Source organism: Conger conger, chromosome 4 (genome assembly GCF_963514075.1).
Source record: "Conger conger chromosome 4, fConCon1.1, whole genome shotgun sequence".
NCBI classification, from domain to species: Eukaryota; Metazoa; Chordata; class Actinopteri; order Anguilliformes; family Congridae; genus Conger; species Conger conger.
The window spans coordinates 12,514,165-12,537,781 of NC_083763.1; the positions used below are offsets into that span (position 1 = coordinate 12,514,165).

Here is a 23,617-nt window from a genome sequence, read left to right on the forward strand (position 1 = left end):
TCACATCAACTATCAGAATGGGGAAAAGATTTGTCCCAAGTGACTTTGACCGTGGAATGATTGTTAGTGCCAGACAGGGTGGTTTGAGTACCTCAGAAACTGCTGAACCTGGGACACACACACACAAATCCAGTGAGCAGCAGTTTTGCAGACAGAAACGCCATGTTAATGAGAGACATCAGAGGAGAATGGCCAGGCTAGTCAAAGCTGACAGGAAGGTGACAGTAATGCAAATAACCACTAATTACAACAGTGGTATGGAGAAGAGCATCTGTGAACACACAACGCATCATAACTCTAAGTGGATAGGCTACAGAACTAGACGTCTAAAAAATAAGTCAAATAAATACCTAATAAAGTGCTCACTGAGTGTACATGAATTACAGTTACAGAAAAGGAATTGTGTTTAAAAGTTGACTGAATGGACCTTTCATTGTGACATGCTGCTACTTGTTTTATGCAGCTAGTCTCTGCAATCTCCACCAACAGAAAAATAAGCGTTGTGTAAACATTGGTGTCGTACCAGAGCTACACCCCCTACACTTGGTCAACTTAAAGTATTGTTCAATATACAATTTGATTAATTAATCATATTCCTTCTGTTGTTGCCTTTTGTGGACTAATTAATAAGCGGACTATGCATTTGTATGACACATTAAACTTACTGCATTGCATGCAGGTGGATAAACTGCCTGACAGGAGTTCCTAGCTGTTTATTTCTGTAAGCCATAGACAGTAGTTGTCTGGCTGGTCTTGCATACCAGCTTGTTGACTCCTCTTGAGATGTCATGTTTAACTTTGACCTCAATCTCAGACCCTTTGTCAATTTTGTGTCCCAGAAACTGAAAAGTCATGTAGAAAGGTATTGTGGCTAGCTGCTGTAGTTTTGTTTTGTTTGTCTATTCAAAGAACGAAAATGTAAGAAATATGAACACGCCTATGGGTGTTGGTTTGTAACCTCTGGCTGCTGCATAAAAATGCCTCCATCAAAGACAAAAGGTGTGATCAACTAATATGTCCCCAGGATGATTTGGCTCCTTCACTCTTCGCATGACAGAGAAAATTCTCCTTTTAAACATTTCTCTGAACTTGTACATTTCTGGTAAACATTTGGAACCGTGTTGATACTGCAGTTGTTGCAGCCATGTTTCACAAAGCAGGATTACTGAGTAAGTGGATGACCTGCACAGAGTAAAACCCACAGAGCAGGATTACTGAGTTAGTCGGATGACTGCACAGAGTAAAACCCGGAAAAGCTTGTAGCGAGGGAGCGCGGTTTGCGGGAAGGAAGCAGGGCAATCTGCGAACCGCCCCTACTGGTTGAATCAGCACACACCCGGGCTACTGGGCTGTGCTCCTTTCCGCAGTAGGTGGCCGAGACCGGGAAGAGCCAGATAGCTGAAAAGTCAGCCGGCTGAAAGAGCCGCACGCGAGTCGGGTTGTTTACTTTGACTTTATTATTTTAGTTGATTAATTTTGGTCCAGATCCTGTGAGGGTGAATGCGGAAAACCTTTTGTTTGTTTTCCCCCAGTCCATGTTCCAGCCTTGGTGGGTCCGGGTTTTACCTGGTGCAGTTGTGCGACACTGTGTGTGTGTGTGTGTGTGTGTGAATGAGCGACATTAATTGTAAAGTGCTTTGGATAAAAGCGCTATATTCAAAAGGATGCAAACATTCGGGCACCCCTGGTTTAAATGTCTGTTACAATGAATCTGAATGTGAGTTAAACATGAGACCTTTTGGCAAATTTTAAAGCAAGATTAATTTTTATTATAATTTATTCCTATTTTTTTATTTTTTTATTTAAAAGGGCCATGTGCAAAAGTTTGGGAATCTTTTTGGATTATTCTTTGTTACTTTTTTGAATGATGATTAGTAAGGCACAGACCCGAGTTAGGGTTTCACTGAGGTGAGTATAATTCCAGGGCTGAAGTTTTTATTCTAAAGTAAGTCCATGCCTTCTAAAGTATCCAACTGCAGTGGTTATTCTGTCTCATGCTAACAACCATAGGTTCCTCTAAGCAGTTGTCCAAGGATTTCAGAATGAAGGTGGTTAATTTCCACCAAGAAGAGTGTTTTGTGTTTCTTCATTATTGTAACTTAGATGAAGATAAGACCATATTTGTATGTATATTTTTTAATTTATACATAAATGCAGGTGATCCTAAAGGGATCATTTACATTGTCTTGCTACTATATAGCATCCTCAATAATGTTTGTAGGTTTAATTCCACATGGGACACTGGCATTTTAGCCTTGAGAGACAGTATTGAACTTGAACTGCCTTGGTAAATATTTGGCTGTGTAAATGGGTTCTCTGTAGAGAATAAGACCATCTGATGAAATTCAAAGGTTATCAGATTAGGCATCAGCAGATTTGCCATTACTTAGAATAGGAGAAGGGACTCCCCTCTTTTCTGAATGGTGCACTTTGAATGAGGCACTCTTTACAACTAGCTAGTTCACATAAGGGCAGCTCATAATCAGTCTTTTGAGGAAACCAGTTGTTGGTGTGGTATCTCTCTCTCTCTCCCTCCCTCTCTCTCTCTCTCTCTCTCTCTATCTTTCTCTCTCATATATATGGAGTGATGGAGAGAGAGAGAGAGAGAGAGAGAATCTCAACCTGTTGACAAATCCATGAAAGCCCTGCCTAACCTGTTCCACTTGTAGACAAAGAAGATATAGAGAGAGAAAGAGAGTGAGAGAGAATGAAAGATAGCATGCTGTACCTTCAAAATTATTCAATGAAAGAAAATCCACAAAGGTTGCAGTATAGAATAAACAATGTGGGTCATGAGACATATTATCTGCTCAAAAAAGGGTGTATATTATTATATTCATATAATCATAGAGGAATATAATCACATATTTTCCCAAAAATATAGGTCATAGATCTATTCTTACCTCAGAAAATGTTAGTGCGTTAACAAAACCCTAAATACTTCTTTATTATTCTTTAATTGGGACATTAAGTGAGGTAACACATGCAAAATCTTCCAGAAGAAAGCACACACATTTGTCAATCTTCACAGGCCAGGAGATGATTACAAATGAATAAATAAAAAGCTAAACACAACACTAATATGTCAATTTATTAAGTTGGAACAGTGGTAAGGGAGAAGGCTTGGGCTACCGTTGGTGTTAAACAAAAAGTGATTGATTCTTGGGGACAAAAAGCCATAGGTAATAGTGACAATGAAAACCCGTATTGGTAAATGTACAATTGGAAAAAAATAATTTCACAAAACCAAAGCATCCTTGGGTTGCTTGAAGAACCTTCTTAAATGAAGGTGTTATTTCTGGGATGACTCCATTTCTGGGATGTATTTAAGACATTGAATTAATTGTCATGGACAATTAGTCTCTTATTTGTTTTATGTTACATTTAGCAATGTTATTGTTGTTGTTGTTGTTGTTGTTGTTGTTGTTGTTGTTGTTGTTGTTGTTGTTGTTACCCTGAAAATGTGTTTCCAAAAGGTTCCTCAGAGAACCTGAAAAAAGGGTTCCTGGGGGGCACCTCTAGACACACTGGGCTGTTTGTGCCCCCCGTCCTTAGGAACTTTTTTAGGAGTGTCTGAATGTGACAGAAATGTAGGGATGAACCGCCAACCAGTTTAATATGCAAAATAATGCGGAACACTCACCTGCGGCGCATTCCATGTCTGACTCAGGAAACGGGGCGTTCTTTCACAATAAAATAACTTTTGTGTGGGCATTATTTTATTCGTACACTTGGTGATTACCTGTCACAAACAGAATCTCATAAGGACGCATATGAAACAAACTTTATCTGTATTTGGATATGCTTTTCAGGTCGTACCCTGTGGAAGTGGGTCGTTTTTCTCTTTTGAAAGGCGTTTGACACTCAAAATCACTATTCACAACAGGTGCGCAGGTCACACCATGTATATTTTTAAAGTTTCTGATAGGCATACGTATTTTATTTAGCTTATAGATACTTTGTTTTATATTTTTATGTTTGGATACAACCGTTGACAGTTCGTTATTTTGTGATCGGGAAAGTCCAGGTTTTTGAGTTAACTAAAACTTTCAAAAAACTCTCCTGAAGAATACCTTTTCGTACTGTCCCATGGACATACGCCTTGAAGTCACTTAACGATATCGAAGTTTGTTTAGATTCGAAATGACAAGGTGTTTAAACAATGTTTAACATCTGAAAGCTCACTGGATTGTGTTTTACATTTGTGAGCCAGCGAAATATTCCAGACAGCTCGGTTGGCGCAACTTCTCAGCCAAGTTGCACCGAAACCGACTTTTAAACTTTTAATGGATCACAATTGTAAAGGAACCCACGTCTGGGGAACATATGGATTATAACGATGTCCTGGGCGTAGTGTGTGGAGAGACTAGTTTTATGCAGCAAGTTTACTTTTAGAATTTGTTTTTCGGATATGGCGTGCTATCGGGCATGTGCGTGTTGCCTGACTGAGGAAGAGCAGAAGGCAATCTCTGTGGACAGGGAAATTAAAAAACTCATCCGAAAGCAGAAAGACAAGGAACGCAAAGAAATCAAAATCCTTCTACTTGGTGAGTTCTTCATCTTATCCACTTGGAAAGTAGGTTAACCCTTTTGGAGTTATGCAAAATATGCTTTGCCTATTTTCTGTACTGGTTCGAGTTCATTTCAATAATAAAAACACATCCGCATTAGGTCACAGGTCGAACACAGATTGAGCTTTTGCGCGTCGTGGTCACGCCATGACCAGAAACAAATCAACGTAGCCTAATGGGAAGAACAGAGTAAAAACGTTACATGAAATTTAATTACAACACATGGAAACGTGGCAATAGCACTACATGTGTCAGTGAACGCACTTGCTTACTGTACGCACGCGAACTGGTTAATAGGGCTCCGTGCCTGGGGTCGGATTCCAGGTCGCGATCAGCGCTCTGAGGAAGTGTTTGGAATGTCGTGTACAGGAGGTGTTTCTCTGCGTTTACATTTGAAACGAAGCAACGCGTAAATCACGCCGCGAATTCGCGTAATCACAACCGCGAGTGTGAAGTGATATAAACCAGGATCGTCTGAGGTTTAGTTTTCCTCCTCTGCTATAAGTGGTCAGCACACACCCTGGGACCTTGATGTGCACACATTAAAATAATGCGTGAATTTTATCCATTCGTCCTTATTATAAGTAAACTACTCGCCAACAAGGGGTAGCTACATCCGCGGTGACCCAATAAGCTTCTAGTGAAGTTTACCGACAAAGCGTCCACACTTATTAGAACGACAAAATACCACATGGCATTGCATGGTCATTAACAAAAACGTATTTGTTACATGATATTTGTACATTATACACATACCATAGGATTGACTTATAATTAGTTAACCATTAACACATATATTAACTGACGTATTCATTCCACTACGAATTGGCAATAACCAATGTAGTTGTTAACAAGAATTAATGATGTGCGAATACATTAACAGAGCCGTACAGATTAACGTCTCAGTAGCAGTTGGTTAACAATTACATTCGTTTATGACAATTCATGGAACATTATTGTAAAGTGTTACCGTTTATCTTTCTGAATTGGATACAATGAGGCGTTGATGCTAGCGGGATGGCTATGTTATGTTTGCAGTTTAGTGAACAGTAGTCGCGGTGTGTGTGCACCCAGAGCAGAGAGGAGGGAGACGCCAGACAGGAGCTCCCTGCTGGTTTCAGAACACCTCAGGTGGCACCAGATTCGGGGGGATACAAGGTTATACCATCCCTCCTGGTGTTTTTTTTTTTGGGAGTGTGATGAAGACCCATCCTTTTTGTGAAACATCCCCTTTGAGTTAATGGGTTAAGATGGTGCTCTGTAATATGACAGTGCCCACCAGCACCCTTGATTTATTTATTTATTTATTTATTTATTCTTTTTTTTTTTTTTTTACAAATCAACCACTGTAAAAAGCTACTTGTTGTGCTCATACCAGACAGACAAACCTTAGCTCGGAATAAGATCATAGGGTGCAAGATACCTCTCTCTCTCTCTCTAACTTTCATCTCCTCTGCCTTGATGTTCAGGCACTGGGGAGAGTGGGAAGACCACGTTCATCAAACAGATGAGGATCATTCACGGAGAGGGATACAACGATGAGCAGCGCCTGGCCTTCGCCAAGCTGGTGTACCAGAACATCTTCACTGCGGTCAAATCCATGACCACGGCCATGACAACCCTCAAGATCCCTTATGCCATCAAAGAGAACCAGGTGACAGCATTGTGGCCATTTTGTTCAGTGTGGTCAAATGGTACAAAACGCCATTTTGGATCAGATAGTTTCAAGCACACACGTAGAGCACTTTATTAGGTATTTATTAGACTTATGTTTTAGACTTCTACTGCTGTAGCCTAACCACTTAGAGTTATGATGCGTTGTGTGTTCAGAGATGGGCTTCTGCTTACCACTGTTGTAATGTGTGGTTATTTGCGATACTGTCGGGTCATTCTCCTCTGACATCTCTCATTAACAAGGCATTTCTGTCTGCAGAACATTTGCTCACTCTTTTTTGTGGGGTTTTTTTGTTTGCACCATTCTTTGCCAACTCTAGAGACTAGTTTGCGTGAAAATCCCAGGAGATCAGCAGTTTCTGAGATACTCAAACCACCCTGTCTGCCACCAACAATCATTCCACGGTCAAAGTCACTTAGATTAAATTTTTTCCCCATTCTGATGGTTGATGTGAACATTAACTGACACTCCTGACCTGTAACTACATGATTGTATGCATTGCATTGCTGCCACGCAATTGGCTGATAAGATAATCACATGAATAAGTACGTGTAATAAAGTTAAAATGTTCCTAATAAAGTGTATCTGCCCTTTTATGTAGCATTAATTTAATTTTATTCACTTTTGTTTGTGTGGTACTTGTTTATAGAGACAGTGTGGGAAAGTTCACATTCTGGAATGTTTCAAGTATTAGTTCAGGTTTAATGTATGTTTTTGCATGTATGTGTCCGTAAGTATTTGGACAGTAGTCCAAATTCTCCTCTTTTGGCTCTGTACTGCAGCGCAGTTGATTATAAATGAAACTATGAATATGAGGTTAACATGCAGACTGTCTCCTTTAATTTGAGGGTATTTACATCCACATTGGGTGATTCCCTCTAGGGGATCTCGTCCTTATCTTTGTTGTACAGGTAGCAGTTGAAATTGTACTTCCCTCTAGGGTCTTTCAGCGCACTTATCCCTGGTTATGAGTATGCACTTTGTTGTACGTCGCTCTGGATAAGAGCGTCTGCCAAATGCCAATAATGTAATGTAATGTAATGAATCAGCCTAGATGTCCACGTTCTCTCCCGCAGACGTACGCACAGTTCGTGCAGCAGGTGGACGCGTGGCATGTCACCCAGCTGGACCGGGGCTCGGTGGACGCAATCAAGCGCCTCTGGGCCGACCCCGGACTCAAGGCCTGCTACACCCGCCGTCGGGAGTACCAGCTGCTGGACTCCACGCAGTAGTGAGTATGGGTGGGGCTTGTCACGCAACCTGAATCTGTGTGCTTTCATGTTCTGACTCTTACTCTGTAACTCTGTAACTCTGTAACTCTGTAACTCTGTAACTCTGTAACATCAGGAGTGGTCAGAGGTGGGTGTCTCGGTGGCGCAGCCTGTAGAGCACTGACCGCATGCTCATTGCGAGCCGGGACGTCGGCGGTTCGAATCCGACCGTCCGACATTTGTTGCATGTCTTCCCCTCTCTCTCGCTCCCATTCTTCCTGTCTCTCTATACTATATACTGTCCAATGAAGCTGAAAAAGGCCTAAAGTTCATTTTGGGGCCTGTCTTTTGAATGTTCTGCAGTATTTAGCTTGGCCAGTAGAGGGGACTAGATCCTCAAAAATGTTTGTCCTCAGACAAGCGAAGTGAAGGCAGGTGGAATGTTCTAGTTTCGCTTCGATAGTTCCTTTGCAGTGCCCGCGCTAGGCACTACCTAACGTGACAAACTAATTTTATCACAACTTTTGTGATAAAAAAACTTTTTTTTTTTTCATCTGTTCATGCATTTTTCTTTTGCCTTTAGTTTTCTCACGTGACTGACGTAATCGATCTTTAATGACTTGTCAGTTCTTTTCCCAGGCTACATTAATCTGTTACAGAAGCGGACTTGCAGTTGCGTGTCTGATAAGGGTGTTTTAATTCCTGAGATGTGTTTGCTTTGTAATTAATGTGTATTTTGTAGGCAGGATGTAGTAAGTTAATACACTGAATGGGCACTTTATTGGACTTATTTTTTAGACTTATTGGTCTTCTGTGGCTGTTGCCAATCCACTTAGAGGTTTGATAAGTTGTGTGTTCAGAGATGCTCTTCTGCATACCATAGTTGTTGTTGTCGTTGTTGTGGTAATTTCGTTACTGTCACCTTCCTGTCAGCTTCGATCAGTCTGGCCCTTCTCCTCTGACCACTCTCATTAACAATGCGTTTTTGCCTGCAGAACTTCTGCTCACTGGATGTTTTTGGTTTTTCGCACAATTCTCTGCAAACTCTAGAGACTGTTGTGTGGGATAATCACAGGAGATGAACAGTTTCTGAGATACTCAAAACACCCTCTCTGGCATCAACAATCTTTCCACGGTCAAAGTCACTTAGATTACATTTCTTCCCCATTCTGACATTTGGTCTTATACAACAGCTGAACCTCTTTGCAACCTCTGCATGCTTTTATGCATTTAGTTGCTGCCACATGATTAACAACTATATTAGTTCATGCCAATTCATGGAACCTTATTGTAAAGCGTCACCATTTTTACCTGTCTTTTTGGAGAGTATACTGTAGCCATATTTAGCTTTTATAATGGTCTCTCTGCCTGCTCTTCTATTTAAAAAAATGTGTTACCATAGTTTCCAAATGTAATTTGCACAACCGCACAAATAAGTGTTGAGATGAGACTTCAGATAATGTCATGGGATAAGAATAAATGTGTTCTATTGCCTGTTGCTAACACTGTTGTCTCTCCCCAGCTATATGGATAACTTGGACCGCATAGCTGCACCCAACTACATCCCCAGTGCCCAGGACGTGCTGAGGGTTCGAATGCCGACCACGGGCATCAACGACTACTCTTTCAAAATGGAGAAGATTTTTCTCAGGTAGACTCCACAGGAGCACTCACCTCAGACTGTATGTCGTGCACATCCCAGCTCTTCCCAGCTCAAGCTTGAGCTGGTGGCAGGCTGACCAGTTCAGACAAGCCCCTAGCTTTACATGGTTTGACCAGCTCAAGCTATGTTTTGAAACAGCTGGTAGCTACCAGCTCAGATGAGCTACCAATACCAGCTCATACCTATCTAGACCAGCTTATGACCAGCCTGACCATGCTGGTTGACCAGCTCATACCCAGCTAGACCAGCTTATGACCAGCTTGGAAAGGAAGCCAGGAAAGGATGTGAGGACAGAGGAATCAAGGAAACACATACAAGGCAAATGGAACGGCCTAGCTCTTTCAAGTATCAGTTTGAAGCCACGTCAGTTACAGATGTGGATTGGTGGACCCCCATGATGCGTCACACGGTTCGAAAGAATACTTCCGCAAAAGGATGCTCTCGTGTTTCTTTGCTCAAGAATCCTTCAGGGGCGTCCTAGCTCCTGTCTCCTAGCTCCTCCAAGGAGAGGACAGAAGAAACAAGGATGGATAAAATACGTGAATGCAGGTGTCAGGTGTGAGAATAACAAGCATCTATCAAGACTCTCCCAACTTTGAAGCTGTACCTGCTATCAATGAATCAGATGGTGAAACTGCCTTTCCACTGGCCACTGCTGCCAGCATGCATGCGCATGGCCTAGAAAGCGCGTTGTTTTATGCATGCAAATATGTAACGCCCCTGGAATGATTAATGAACCCCTGTCAGTTCGGGTCATTTCTAGAATTAGGGGCAAGTGGAAAAGGTTATGGGATGAGCTGCCTGCTCTGGCTCAGCAAAATGGGATCATAAGGAGAATTGGTGTCGTTGGGAACATTTGGGAATGTTTTGTCTTTGACTTTCTTAAAGGTCTCATTTACATGAGCTTGTCCAACTTGTTACACAAGATTTTGCAAATAAGATTGTTTGAATGTGAGAAACAAAAACCATGGCTACAAAAGGTGTGTTAGTATGTGACCCCACCCCCCAGAATACAGTACATACTGCATATTCAATTCAATTCAATTCAATTTTATTTGTACAGAACCCGGCTATAGGGCCGATAAGTATATCCACTTAGCTGAACTTGGAAAACTGCACTGTGTTGCAGTTCCGTCCATTGTGAAAAGTATGCAGCCTTTCCTTGCATTCCTAATTTCATTTCACGTCAACCAAAGTTCCCCTGGATAGAGGATAGCTGTTAATGGAACGATGTGTTCTTAACGCGAAGGTCCAGACTGCTTAGCTAGCGTTTGTATAGTTCTGTACAGGGGCGGGCACAAATTCACAAAAGTATTTTTGTAGTAATATACCACATAAAACTTATATATCCTACAATGAAAAAAGTGTAGTGCAAGTGGCGAAGAGGAGGTGAGCTACTTGTGCTACATATGAGAAGCGTGCGTTTGAAATACTGCTAGTTGTACAGAATGGGCTATATTCATATTCATATTCAAGACTTTGAGAACACGCAAAACCAAATGCATAACTAATGACTGGCCATTGTATTTACTTTGCACCAATCTTTGGTTGTGTCATAAGTTTTGCATGTGCCAAAAAACATGCAAAAGTTCTTCGTAAATCGGGCCCTGTTTGCTTTTGAAAGGGATTTACTAGTAGCAGCCATCAGAGGGCGATGTCGCTGTGTTTCAGACCCCTTCTTTTACATTGCGCAGGATAGTGGACGTTGGGGGCCAGAAATCAGAGAGGCGCAAGTGGATCCACTGCTTTGAGAATGTGATGTCGCTCATCTTCCTGGCGTCCCTCAGCGAGTACGACCAGGTGCTGGAGGAGCAGGAGACCGAGGTGAGGATGAGCCTCTTCCACCCGATGGCCGCCATTACGTTACATTACAACACAGGCACTTAGAACACTACATCATCTTACATTACAACACAGGCATTTAACAAAGTGACTGGTCTACTGACCTCGGACAGAAGAGTACACCAACCAGAAGTAAAATACTCTGGAAAGTACAAACCCCTCCAAAACTTATCTGTAAGCATAACAGAGTACATACCTGTATAAATCTGTTACTACCCAGAAAAAATTTACTTTTACCATTAAGTAACAATTCAGCTTGCATGTATATTTTATAATAATAATAAGAAGAAGAAGGAGAAGAAGAAGAAGAAGAATGATTTGTTGCATTCATTGACCAGAGTAATAGGAAGGAACAAGGAAGATAAATTATTTTTCTCATTTGACTTCTTAGTGTGCCAGACAATGGGTTAATGTAATAATTTTAGCCGTGTTTATATTTCGCTTCAGTTTCCATGGCTTCCGTGTTTACCTCTGTCGATGCTGCCCCAGCGTTGTGTCCCCTCCCGCCTCTCTCCTCTCTCCTGAGGGTATCGAGCTCTGTCTTTCTCCCTCTCATTATCAGGGCCCGCAAAGCCGTTTATCTCTCTCCGTCGTTCGTCTTTCCCTCCTCCTCAGCTCATTAACCTCTGCCGTTCCCACCTCTCTCCGTCCCGTACCCCAGAACCGCCTGGAGGAGAGCCTGGCCCTCTTCTCCACCACCATCCACTCCCAGTGGTTTGAAGACACATCCGTCATCCTCTTCCTCAACAAGACGGACATCCTGAGCGACAAGATCAAGACCTCGGACCTGCAGACCTACTTTCCCGATTTCAGAGGTACCAGAGCACCTTATGTTTTAATCATTTGGCAGACACTTTTAATCCAAAGCGACTTACAAGTGCACAGGTTTTTCAACAAGTTAAAAGTATCAGATCCATGAATAGCAAAACACACATGAAGAGCCGTTCTAACCACAAAACAATAGGCATCATAAGTGCAAGGTCATTTATTTATTTATTTAAATTAAATATAGGGTGTACACGCTACATTTGGGAATTTAGTAGATTTGCTCTTATCAAGAACAACTTTGGGCTGATTAATTAAATATATATATATATTTGGACCTACAACCCCCCAGCTCAACTGAACCCACAGCCTTTGTGTAGCGAGTGCAGTTCCCTAACACGAGGTACACGAGGCAAAACTACGCCCGAGTCACCATCTGCCCCAAACGCCTGGGTGTCCTTCTGCAGGCTGGCCTGACTGCTCTGCTGCGTGAGGGGGTCTAAAACTCCCATGAGCCTCTCTTCCACGCCAGCTGCGCTCGGTCTGTCAACCCCCTGTTACCCATGGCAACCATATATGCCCAGCCATTGGCAGACGGCCTCTCTGGGGGAAAGATAAGTTGCTTTCACCATCTTGGCGGCGCTGTCGGAGGCCAGAATTCGCAGCCCACTTCCACAGCACACCTGTTGCAGTCTGAATGAACGCAGCGCCATAAATAGTCTGGTGATTCAATAGAGCCCTCCCATTGTGCACTCGTGCTGTGTACATTCCCATGGATAAGTACTCGTGCTCTGTTTCAAGTAATGGCGTGCTGCAGTACACCAAAGTGAGGCTGTGGTATCTGTGTAATGCTTATTCATCGTATTTGCCTGAGGGAGTCATGGGCAAGTCACACGGGGACTATGGTAATGAGGTGGCTAATACTCTTTCAGTTTTCTTCATCGCTTCTGTTGCTTTTTCTCTCCTGCATTCCTCCCTCCCTACCTTCACCTCTGTAAGTAGTCTTCTGGGTTCCCTGCTTTCTTTCTTTTGATTTTTGCTCTCCACATTTTGGAACCAGCAAATTAATTTGAGGGACTGTCATAAGTGCCAGCGATTCACCCATTGGAGGGATCTCACTGTGGGTGAACGGACTAGCACTGAACATTTAAGCTACATAATTCCACACAACCTCCGATATCACTACATTGCCCATGCCAGTTCCCCTAGCTTAGGACAGAATGCCTGAAAAAGCTATCAGCCAATGAGAGCGGAGGAACGGTGGTCGAGCGAGGACACACGCGAGGAGGGAGAGGGTAAAAACAAGAAACATCGCGAGCGTGAAGGCAGTTGTGTGAATCGGTTGATTCCGATATTTTTACACGTTTACCACTCGGTCGTATTAGTTGCGCCATAAAGTGCCGGTTAGTGCGGTCTGATCCTGCCTGAAGAAAGGAGGAAGATTTGAGACCACTTTCCGAAGAGGACGGGACAACATTACGGTGGAGGCTGCTACCGTGAGCGAATTGTCTTGCTGTGCTGAAGCTAACCAGCTAGCACAGCGAAGCCGTGAAGACGAGTCGGATGTATATTAAGTAATGCTTAGTTTAAAGTAGAGCAAAAGTGTCTATTTTAGTATAGGCCGTGCTTCCTGACGTCGCTATATGGGTTTTGTCCGTTTTTTTTATTTTGCTGCCTGCTACGTTACATCCCGCGGTAGCCTGCTATCCTGAAGAGAAGATTCCCGCTCTCTCCAGTCTCAGCTAAGTAGGCTAGCTGCTAACCCTCTGCTCTGCTGCAGCGCAAGTTGTGTGTATGGCACTTATAGCTGGCATTCTCCTACTGGCTGGATAGAGATAAGCTATTTACCTGCCAATCGAGTCTCTCCACTGACAAGGGAGTGCAACGGTCAATGTGAATGTTGCGAACTGCTTACTGCACTCTTGACGTCAGCTCACGAGCTCAGTGACTAGCATTGCTACTTGGCGGGCAAACACTGACACCACACATCGCGGGTGCAACGGACAATGTGAACTTTGCGGGCTATTTACTGCACTCCTAACACACACACACACACACACACACACACACACACACACACACACACACACACACACACACACACTACACCACATACACCCCTCTGAATGGTGCTCCAGTCAATGTGAACATTCTGAACTGCTCTCAGCGCCTATTTCTACACATTCACCACACTAAACACTCACCTGTGGATGGCCATAGTAATTAGGACATTCTGATCATTATAACATGTTCCTGCATAATGTTGTGTATTTCATGTTCATACTGTGACGTTGACCTGTATTAATCTGTCACCTGTGATCAATACCTTCAAATTGCGTTTAAGTTTTATTGATGAGCTATTTAAAGCTAATAGGTTAATGAATATCTGTTATTTGACAGTCAGTTTATTTTAGGGTAACAGTGGTCCAATGTTGGTTCTACATCTGATTAGCAGAATGTAATGGCTTGAAGGTATTGAATTTATTGATTATTGTTTTTGAAGTGTGCCAATGTGTGAGTTCTAAGTGTAAGTACATAAGTGTTATACATGTACTGGTTTGGGTTTTGCCAGAAAGTGTGCAGCTATACAGTGGTAAGCTGGTTTAAATATCTCACCAGTGGGACTAGGTTTAATGAGAGTAGAAGATTAGCCTATATGTTAAACCTGAGTACTCAACTGTAATTTTGTTACTTTTAAACATTTTCTATTACAATCTACAGCTTAAAAATGTTATTAATATAATACATTTTAACCAATTGGTTCTTACAATTTAAAGGTTGGTCAATTAATGAATACTCTCCAGAGTAGGGGCAGCTTTTCCTTAATACTGCTATGAAGGAGATATAGGGAAATAGCCGGGTGTTAGCGTATACCAGCACACACACTAGGCCATAACCCCTTCAGGTAAACCGTGAAGCCCTCACTGCCTCCCTCACAGGGCCAAGTTGAATTGTGTAGTGGGGTCAGGACGTGATCCTGTATTTCCCTGCCGTCTTGAGATAATAGCATTCAGTAGTCTTCCCCTACCACACCGGTGCCGTACCACCCATTACATCACAACAGTTTAGGGAGCCGGGCATATGAGGAGAAGTTTGTTGGGTCGATTCCTGAGTGAACGAGTCGACGGTGTCTGCAGTCAATAATTTGATTAGCTGTGTATTTTGTTCACCTTTTGACGGCACAATGTTTTGACACAATGTTCAAACCTAGGTGACAGACAGTTCATTGGAGCACCACCCAGCATGCCCCCCCCCCTCTCCTGATGGTCTCTCTTTCTCTCCCTCTCTCCCTCTCTCTCCCTCTCACGCTCTCTCCCTTTCTCTCGCTCTCTTTCTCTCGCTTTCTTTTTCTCTCTTTCTCTCTCTCTCTCCCTTTCTCTCACTCTCTCTTTCTCTCTCTCCCTCTCTCCCTCTCTCTTTCTCTCTCTCCCTCTCTCTTTCTCTCTCTCCCTCTCTTTCTCTCTCTCGCTCTCTCTCTTTTCTCTCTTTTTCCCTCTCCCTCTCACTCTTTCTTTCTCTCTTTCTCTCTCAGGGAAGAAGCGTGACGCTGAGGAGGCCCAGCAGTTCATCAAACAGAAGTATCTAGACAAGGCCAAGGACAAGCCCAAAAGCCCACTGTACTGCCACTACACCTGTGCCACGGACACGCAAAACATCCGCAAGGTCTTCAAGGACGTGAAGGACACTGTGCTCAAAAAGATACTTGATGACTTCATCCCGTCATAGACAGGGAATGCTGCTTAAAGCACGAATGCAATGTTGGGTAACTCTACCCCTGCAGTACGGTGTCTTTCCGTTCTCCTCTTACAAGTACTTACTCTTTTATTTGTGTTCCACACTCATGTTTAATTTAGTCAATTATCACACTCTTTCCCTCTCAGTGCTCAAATGGATGCAGAGTGGGCCAGGAGCTGAGATTCCCTACATCTCCAGTCTCTCTTTATCTTCAACTAATTCAATTCAATTCAGTTCCGTTTTATTTGTTTAGCGGTTTCCACAGCAGACTGTCCCAAAGACGCTTTACAGAGTAACAGAAGGGAATAGAAAAAATGGAAATACCAGCCCTGAGCCCTCAAATAGCAAATGAGGTAAACCACTCAGTGGGACAAAACCCTTCAAACAGTGGCGAGAAAAAACTCCCCGATGGGAAAAAATCTCAAGAGGAACCAGGCTATAGGGGGATGCCAATCCTCCTCTGGCCTATAGGTTGAAATGGTAACAGTTTATGTATTAAACTAGCATGTGATCCAGAAAGTCCACATGGATGGCTGTGGTCTGGAGTTCAGAAGGGAGGGGGATGAATCAAGGAACAAAGAAGGATGTTAGGCGCAACATCTTTAACTAGAGGCTATGAAGGCCTTTAGCGTAGAATGAGCCCCTGGAGTTCCATGTACCCAGTCCGCACCTCTCAGGAGTCGGTGACTCGCACCTCTCCTCAGTCGGGATACACCTCCTCAGGAGGCCTCTACCGTCCTGCGACGCTCTTCTCAAAAACCCTCTTTGGCCACTTGATCTTCTCCGCACCCAGTAGATCAATTCTTTACAGCCGCATTTTTATGCTGCTGTGCGAGTTAGCGTGATGGGATACAAATTGTCTCTTTGAACCAGACAACACAATAGGACAGCAGCTGTTCTACCTTTAGAAGCTCCACAGTACTGCGTTGCTGTTCTCAAAAACACTGTTTTGGCCACTGGATACCAACCCTGGGTGACCTTCTCTACACCCAGTAGATCAATTCTTTGCAGACGCATTTTTACGCTGCTGTCCGAGTTAGTGCGATGGGAAAACTAATCGCCTCTTTCAACTAGACAAACACAAAAGACAGCAGATATTCTATCTTTAGAAGCTCCACAGTACTGCATTGCTGTTCTTGAAAACACCGTCTTGGCCACTGGATACCCAGTCCCAGGTGACCTTCTCGACACCCAGTAGATCAATTCTTTCCAGTTTTGTTTTTCCAGTACTGTTAATGTCAGCATGGTGGAAAATGATTAGCCTCTTTGAAACAAACAAACTAAAAAAGGACAGCAGCTATTTCTGCACTCCCCTCTCGGTCTCCAGTGTCTGTGCTGGAGGGAGGCACCAAAACCATTTTGATCTCTGGTGACACAGACTTTTTCTGAGCAGGATAAGAATCGATTAAGTTCTCACCATAGCCTGGCTGTGCTCAGGACTCCTGTGGTCTCCTGGGTGGGACCTCTGAGTGATGGCTTGGCCATTTAATGTATAATCTCATGACCCAAGCAAATGCTCCAATCACAAGGCCTCTTTTGACCTTGTAATTTTGGTTGGCAGACGGGTGATTGAGGAGATCTGTAGCATTGGGCAGATCAGGCAGCCTGTAGCCTAGTGGTTAAGGTACATGACTGGGACCCGCAAGGTTGTGTGGTTCAGTCGTCGGTGTGGTTCAAGCCAAGATTAGCTGTTGGATTATTATGTGGCATCATTGCAATGCATACGATCATGTACAGCACTGTGCAAAAGTTGTAGGCAGGTGTGAAAAAATGCTGTAAAGTAAGAATTCTGAGCACAGCAACAAGACACAAGGCTCTGCCAGGCAGAAATTCTAAGGCAGAGAGGGGTTTCCAGATGTGCTGTCCAAGCTCTGTTGAAGAAGCACAAAGAAACGGGCAACGTTGAGGAACGTGATCTTCATGGAAGAATTGCAGCCAAAAAGCCATACCTCCAACGTGGAAACGATTCAACTATGCATGAAAACACAGGAACTAGGGTGCAGAAAATTGGCAGCAGGTTCTCTGGACTGATGAGTCAAAATGTGAAATATTTGGCTGGAGCAGAAGGCAGTTTGTTCGCCGAAGGGCTGTAGAGTGGTACAAGAATGAATGTCTGCAGGCAACAGTGAAGCATGGTGGAGGTTCCTTACAAGTTTGGGGCTCCATATCTGCAAATGGAGTTGGGGATTTGGTCAGAATTAATGGTGTCCTCAATGCTGAGAAGTATAGGCAGATACTTATCCATCATACAATACCATCAGGGAGGCAGGGATTGGCCCCAAATTTATTCTGCAGCAGGACAACGACCCCAAACATACAGCTAATGTCATTAAGAACTTTCTTCAGCATTAATAAGAACAAGGAGTCCTGGAAGTGATGGTATGGCCCCCACAGAGCCCTCATATCAACATCATCGAGTCTGTCTGGGATTACATGAAGAGACAGAAGCATTTGAGGCTGCCTAAATCCACAGAAGAACTGTGGCTAGTTTTCTACGATGCTTGGAACAACCTACCTGCTGAGTTCCTTCAAAAACTGTGCAAGTATACCTAGAAGAATCAATGCTGTTTTGAAGGCAACGGGTGGTCACACCAAATATTGATTTGATTTATATTTTTCTTCTGTTCATTCACTTCTTCTGTTCATGCATTTTGTTAATTGATACAAATAAACTATTACCATTTCTATTTTTGAAAGCATTCTTATTTTACAGCATTTTTTCACAACTGCCTAAAACATTTGCACAGTACTGTAGATACGGGTCAGGAGCTTCAGTTAATGTTCACATCAACTACCAGAATGGGGAAAAGATTTGTCCCAAGTGACTTTGACCGTGGAATGATTGTTGGTGCCAGACAGGGTGGTTTGAGTACCTCAGAAACTGCTGAACCTGGGACACACACTTGTGCGTTTGCAAAGAATGCTGCAAAAATCCAGTGAGCAGCAGTTTTGCAGACAGAAACTTCTGTTAATGAGAGACATCAGAGGAGAATGGCCAGGCTAGTCAAAGCCGACAGAAAGGTGACAGTAATGCAAATAACCACGCATTACAACAGTGGTATGGAGAAGAGCGTCTGTGAACACACAACGCATCATAACTCTAAGTGGATAGGCTACAGAACTAGACGTCTAAAAAAATAGGTCTAATAAATACCTAATAAAGTGCTCACTGAGTGTACATGTTTTACAGTTACAGAAAAGGAATTGTGTTTAAAAGTTGACTGAATGGACCTTGCATTGTGACATGCTGCTACTTGTTTTATGCAGCTAGTCTCTGCAATCTCCACCGACAGAAAAATAAGCGTTGTGTAAACATTGGTGTCGTACTAGAGCTACACCCCCTACACTTGGTCAAGTATTGTTCAATATACAATTTGATTAATAAATCATATTCCTTCTGTTGTTGCCTTTTGTGGACTAATTAGTAAGCGGACTATGCATTTGTATGACACATTAAATTTACTGCATTGCATGCAGGTGGATAAACTGCCTGACAGGAGTTCCTAGCTGTTTATTTCTGTAAGCCATAGACAGCAGTTGTCTGGCTGGTCTTGCATACCAGCTTGTTGACTCCTCTTGAGATGTCATGTTTAACTTTGACCTCAATCTCAGACCCTTTGTCAATTTTGTGTCCCAGAAACAGAAAAGTCATGTAGAAAGGTATTGTGGCTAGCTGCTGTAGTTATGTTAGATAGTCTATTCAAAGAACGAAAATGTAAGAAATATGAACACGCCTATGGGTGTTGGTTTGTAACCTCTGGTTTGGTTTGTAAACTGGTTTGTAAACTGCTGCATAAACATGCCTCCATTGTGTGATCAACTAATATGTCCCCAGGATGATTTGGCTCCTTCACTCTTCGCATGACAGAGAGAATTCTCCTTTTAAACATTTCTCTGAACTTGTACATTTCTGGTAAACATTTGGAACCGTGTTGATACTGCAGCTGTTCATTATGGGCCGTGTTTCACAAAGCAGGATTACTGAGTTAGTCGGATGACTGCACAGAGTAAAACCCGGAAAAGCTTGTAGCGAGGGGGGCGTGGTTTGCGGGAAGGAAGCAGGGCAATCTGCGAACTGCCCCTACTGGTTGAATCACCACACACCCAGACTACGTTGTGGATGAGTCTGGGCTGTGCTCCTTTCCGCAGTAGTTGGCCGAGACCAGGAAGAGCCGAGACGAGATGGATAGCTGAAAAGTCACCCGGCTGAAAGAGCGACTGCCTTTATTATTTTAGTTGATTATTTTTAGTCCAGATCCTGTGAGGGTGAATGCTGAAAACTTTTTGTTTATTTTTCCCGTTTGTTGGCGAGCTCAGCAGTGAATACACAAAGACCGGCAACATACAGTATTTCTGTATCTCCCTGGGTCCAGCTCTTCTGTCCACACCGGGGTTTGTCACAACATGTGACACAGCTCTTTTTACTTAAGTCCATGTTCCAGCCTTGGTGGGTCCGGGTTTTACTTGGTGCAGTTGTGTGTGTGTGTGTGTGTGTATGAGCGACATTAATTGTAAAGTGCTTTGGATAAAAGCGCTATATTCAAAAGGTTTAAATGTCTGTTACAATGAATCTGAATGTGAGTTAAACAAGAGACCTTTTGGCAAATTTTAAAGCAAGATTTATTTTTATGATTTATCCATCCATCCATCCATTATCTGAACCCGCTTATCCTGAACAGGGTCGCAGGGAGGCTGAAGCCTATCCCAGCATACAGGCAGGAATACACCCTGGACAGGTCACCAGTCCATCACAGGGCACACACACCATTCACTCACACACTCATACCTACGGGCAATTTAGACTCTCCAATCAGCCTAACCTGCATGTCTTTGGACTGTGGGAGGAAACCAGAGTACCTGGAGGAAACCCACGCGAACATGGGGAGAACATGCAAACTCCGCACAGAGAGGCCCTGGCCGAAGGGATTCGAACCCAGGACCTCCTTGCTGTGAGGCGGATTTCAGAATGAAGATGGTTAATTTCCACCAAGAAGAGTGTATTGCGTTTCTTCATTATTGTAACTTAGATGAAGATAAGACCATATTTTAAGACAAATTTATACATAAATGCAGGTAATCCTAAAGGGATCACTTACATTTTCTTGCTACTATATAGCATCCTCCAAAATGTTTGTAGGTTTAATTCCACATGGGACAGGAATTCTCAGGCAAGGAATTCATGGATTTGTCAACAAATTTGTTTTGCATGTTGACAAATTTTAGAGTCCCCCCCTCCCCCCTCCCCCCTCCCCCCCTCCCCCCTCTCCCCCCTCTCCCCTCTCCCCCCTCTCCCCTCTCCCCCCTCTCCCCTCTCCCCTCTCCCCTCTCCCCCCTCTCCCCTCTCCCCTCTCCCCTCTCCCCTCTCCTCCTCTCTCTCTCCCTCATATACAGAGGGAGCAATAATTATTTGATCCCTTGCTGATTTTGTAGGTTTGCCCACTTACAAAGAATGGAACTGTGTAGAATTTTTATCATAGGTACATTTTAACATTGAGAGACGGAATATCACAAAATAATCCACAATAACATCATATACATTTTATAAATTTAATATCATATTTTCACATTAAATAAGTATTTGGTCCATAGAACAATAGGACTTAATACTTGGTGGAGAAACCTTTGTTAGTAAGCACAGAGGTCAGACGTTTGTTGTAGTTTTTTACCAGGTTTGCACAGATCTTGGGAAGGATTTTGGTCCACTCCTCTTTGCAGATCCTCTCCAAATCCTTAAGGTTCTGAGGCTGTCGCTTGGCAACTCGAAGCTTCAGCTCCCTCCACAGATTTTCGATGGGATTTAGATCTGGAGACTGGCTAGGCCACTCCAGGACCTTAATATGCTTCTTTTTGAGTCACTCCTTTGTTGCCTTGGCCGTATGTTCTGGGTCATTGTCAGACCCATCCACGACCCATTTTCAGTGTTCTCACTGAGGGAAGGAGGTTGTCGCCCAAAATTTCCTGGTACATGGCCCCATTCATCCTCCCCTTGATACGGTGAAGTCGTCCTGTCCCCTTAGCTGAGAAACACCCCCAAAGCATAAGGTTTCCACCTCCATGCTTCACAGTGGGGATGGTGTTCTTGGGGTTGTACTCAGCATTTATCTTCCTACAAACACGGCGAGTCGAGTTGATGCCAAATAGCTCTATTTTGGTCTCCTCTGACCACATCACCTTCTCCCAAGCCTCCTCTGGATCATCCAGGTGTTCTTTGGCAAACTTCAGATGGGCCTGTACATGTGCCTTCTTCAGCAGAGGAACCTTGTGCGCGCAGCAGGATTTTAATCCTTCACAGTGTAGTGTGTTACTGATGGTTCTCTTCGTGACTGTGGTCCCAACTGCCTTCAGGTCAATAACAAGCTCCTCCTGTGTAGTACTGGGCTGATCGCTGACCTTTCTCATGATCATTGATATCCCACGAGGCGAGATCTTGCGTGGAGCCCCAGACCGAGGGAGATTGGCGGTGACTTTGTGTTTCTTCCATTTTCTAATAATTCCTCCGACAGATGTTAACTTCTCACCAAGCTGCTTGCTTATTTTCTTGTAGCCCATCCCAGCCTTGTGCAGGTCTACTATTTTGTCCCTGATGTCCTTAGACAGCTCCTTTGTCTTGGCCATGGTGCAAACGTTGGAATCTGATTGATTGTGTGGACACGTGTCTTTTATACAGCTACATAACGATGTAACAAGTTGACACAGGTGTTTTGGGTAATGAGTTGAGATTAGGAGTGCTTCTTAATGGAAAACTAACTGGTCTGTGGGAGCCAGAATTATTGTTCACTGGTAGGGGATCAAATACTTATTTCATGCAAAAATACGATAATAAATTTATAAAATTAATATGATGTTGTTATTGTGGATTATTTTGTGATATTCTGTCTCTCAATGTTAAAAATGTACCTATGATTAAAATTCTACACAGTTCCATTCTTTGTAAGAGGGCAAACCTACAAAATCAGCAAGGAATCAAATAATTATTGCTCCCACTGTATATGGAACTTGAGAGTGAGGGAGACAAATCCATGAAAGCCCTGCCTAACCTGTTCCACTTGTAGACAAAGAAGATATAGAGAGAGAAAGAGAGTGAGAGAGAATGAAAGATAACATCCTGTACCTTCAAAATTATTCAATGAAAGAAAATCCACAAAGGTTGCAGTATAGAATAAACAATGTGGGTCATGAGACATATCTGCTCAAAAAAGGGTGTATATTATTATATTCATATAATCATAGAGGAACATAATCACATATTATAATCACATAATATAGGTCACATATCTATTCTTACCTTAGAAAATGTTCGTGCGTTAACGAAACCCTAAATACTTCTTTATTATTCTTTAATTGGGACATTAAGTGAGGTAACACATGCAAAATCTTCCAGAAGAAAGCACACACATTTGTCAATCTTCACAGGCCAGGATATGATTACAAATGAATACATAAAAAGCTAAACACAACACTAATATGTCAATTTATTAAGTTTAAACCACTGGAACAGTGGGAAGGGAGAAGGCTTGGGCTACCGTTGGTGTTAAACAAAAAGTGATTGATTCTTGGGGTAATAGTGACAATGAAAACCCATATAGGTAAATGTACAATTGGAAAAAAATAATTTCACAAAACCAAAGCATCCTTGGGTTGCTTGAAGAACCTTCTTAAATGAAGGTGTTATTTCTGGGATGACTCCATTTCTGGGATGTATTTAAAACATTGAATTAATTGTCATGGACTATAAATTAATTTATATGTTCTCATATTTGTTTTATGTTACATTTAGCAATGTTATTATTATTATTATTATTATTATTATTATTATTATTATTATTATTATTATTGTTGTTGTTAGACATAACAGATTCCTCTAGGCACAATTCAACCCCTGAAAATGTGTTTCCAAAAGGTTCCTCAGAGAACCTGAAAAAAGGGTTCCTGGGGGGCACCTCTAGACACACTGGGCTGTTTGTGCCCCCCGTCCTTAGGAACTTTTTTAGGAGTGTCTGAATGTGACAGAAATGTAGGGATGAACCGCCAACCAGTTTAATATGCAAAATAATGCGGAACACTCACCTGCGGCGCATTCCATGTCTGACTCAGGAAACGGGGCGTTCTTTCACAATAAAATAACTTCTGTGTGGGCATTATTTTATTCGTACAC

The 23,617-nt window shown here is 42.8% G+C and overlaps 1 protein-coding gene across 1 annotated transcript; it reads left to right on the forward strand.

Annotated features, from left to right (window-relative positions):
- Nucleotides 1–3,715: 3,715 nt before the first annotated feature.
- On the forward strand, nucleotides 3,716–19,490 carry LOC133125765 (guanine nucleotide-binding protein subunit alpha-11-like). Its single transcript, XM_061237338.1, has 7 exons — nucleotides 3,716–4,547; nucleotides 6,041–6,225; nucleotides 7,323–7,477; nucleotides 8,980–9,108; nucleotides 10,815–10,944; nucleotides 11,624–11,777; nucleotides 15,260–19,490. Exons 1-7 carry the CDS (start codon nucleotides 4,412–4,414, stop codon nucleotides 15,451–15,453), a joined length of 1,083 nt encoding a protein of 360 aa, XP_061093322.1. The 5' UTR covers nucleotides 3,716–4,411; the 3' UTR covers nucleotides 15,454–19,490.
- Nucleotides 19,491–23,617: the final 4,127 nt, after the last annotated feature.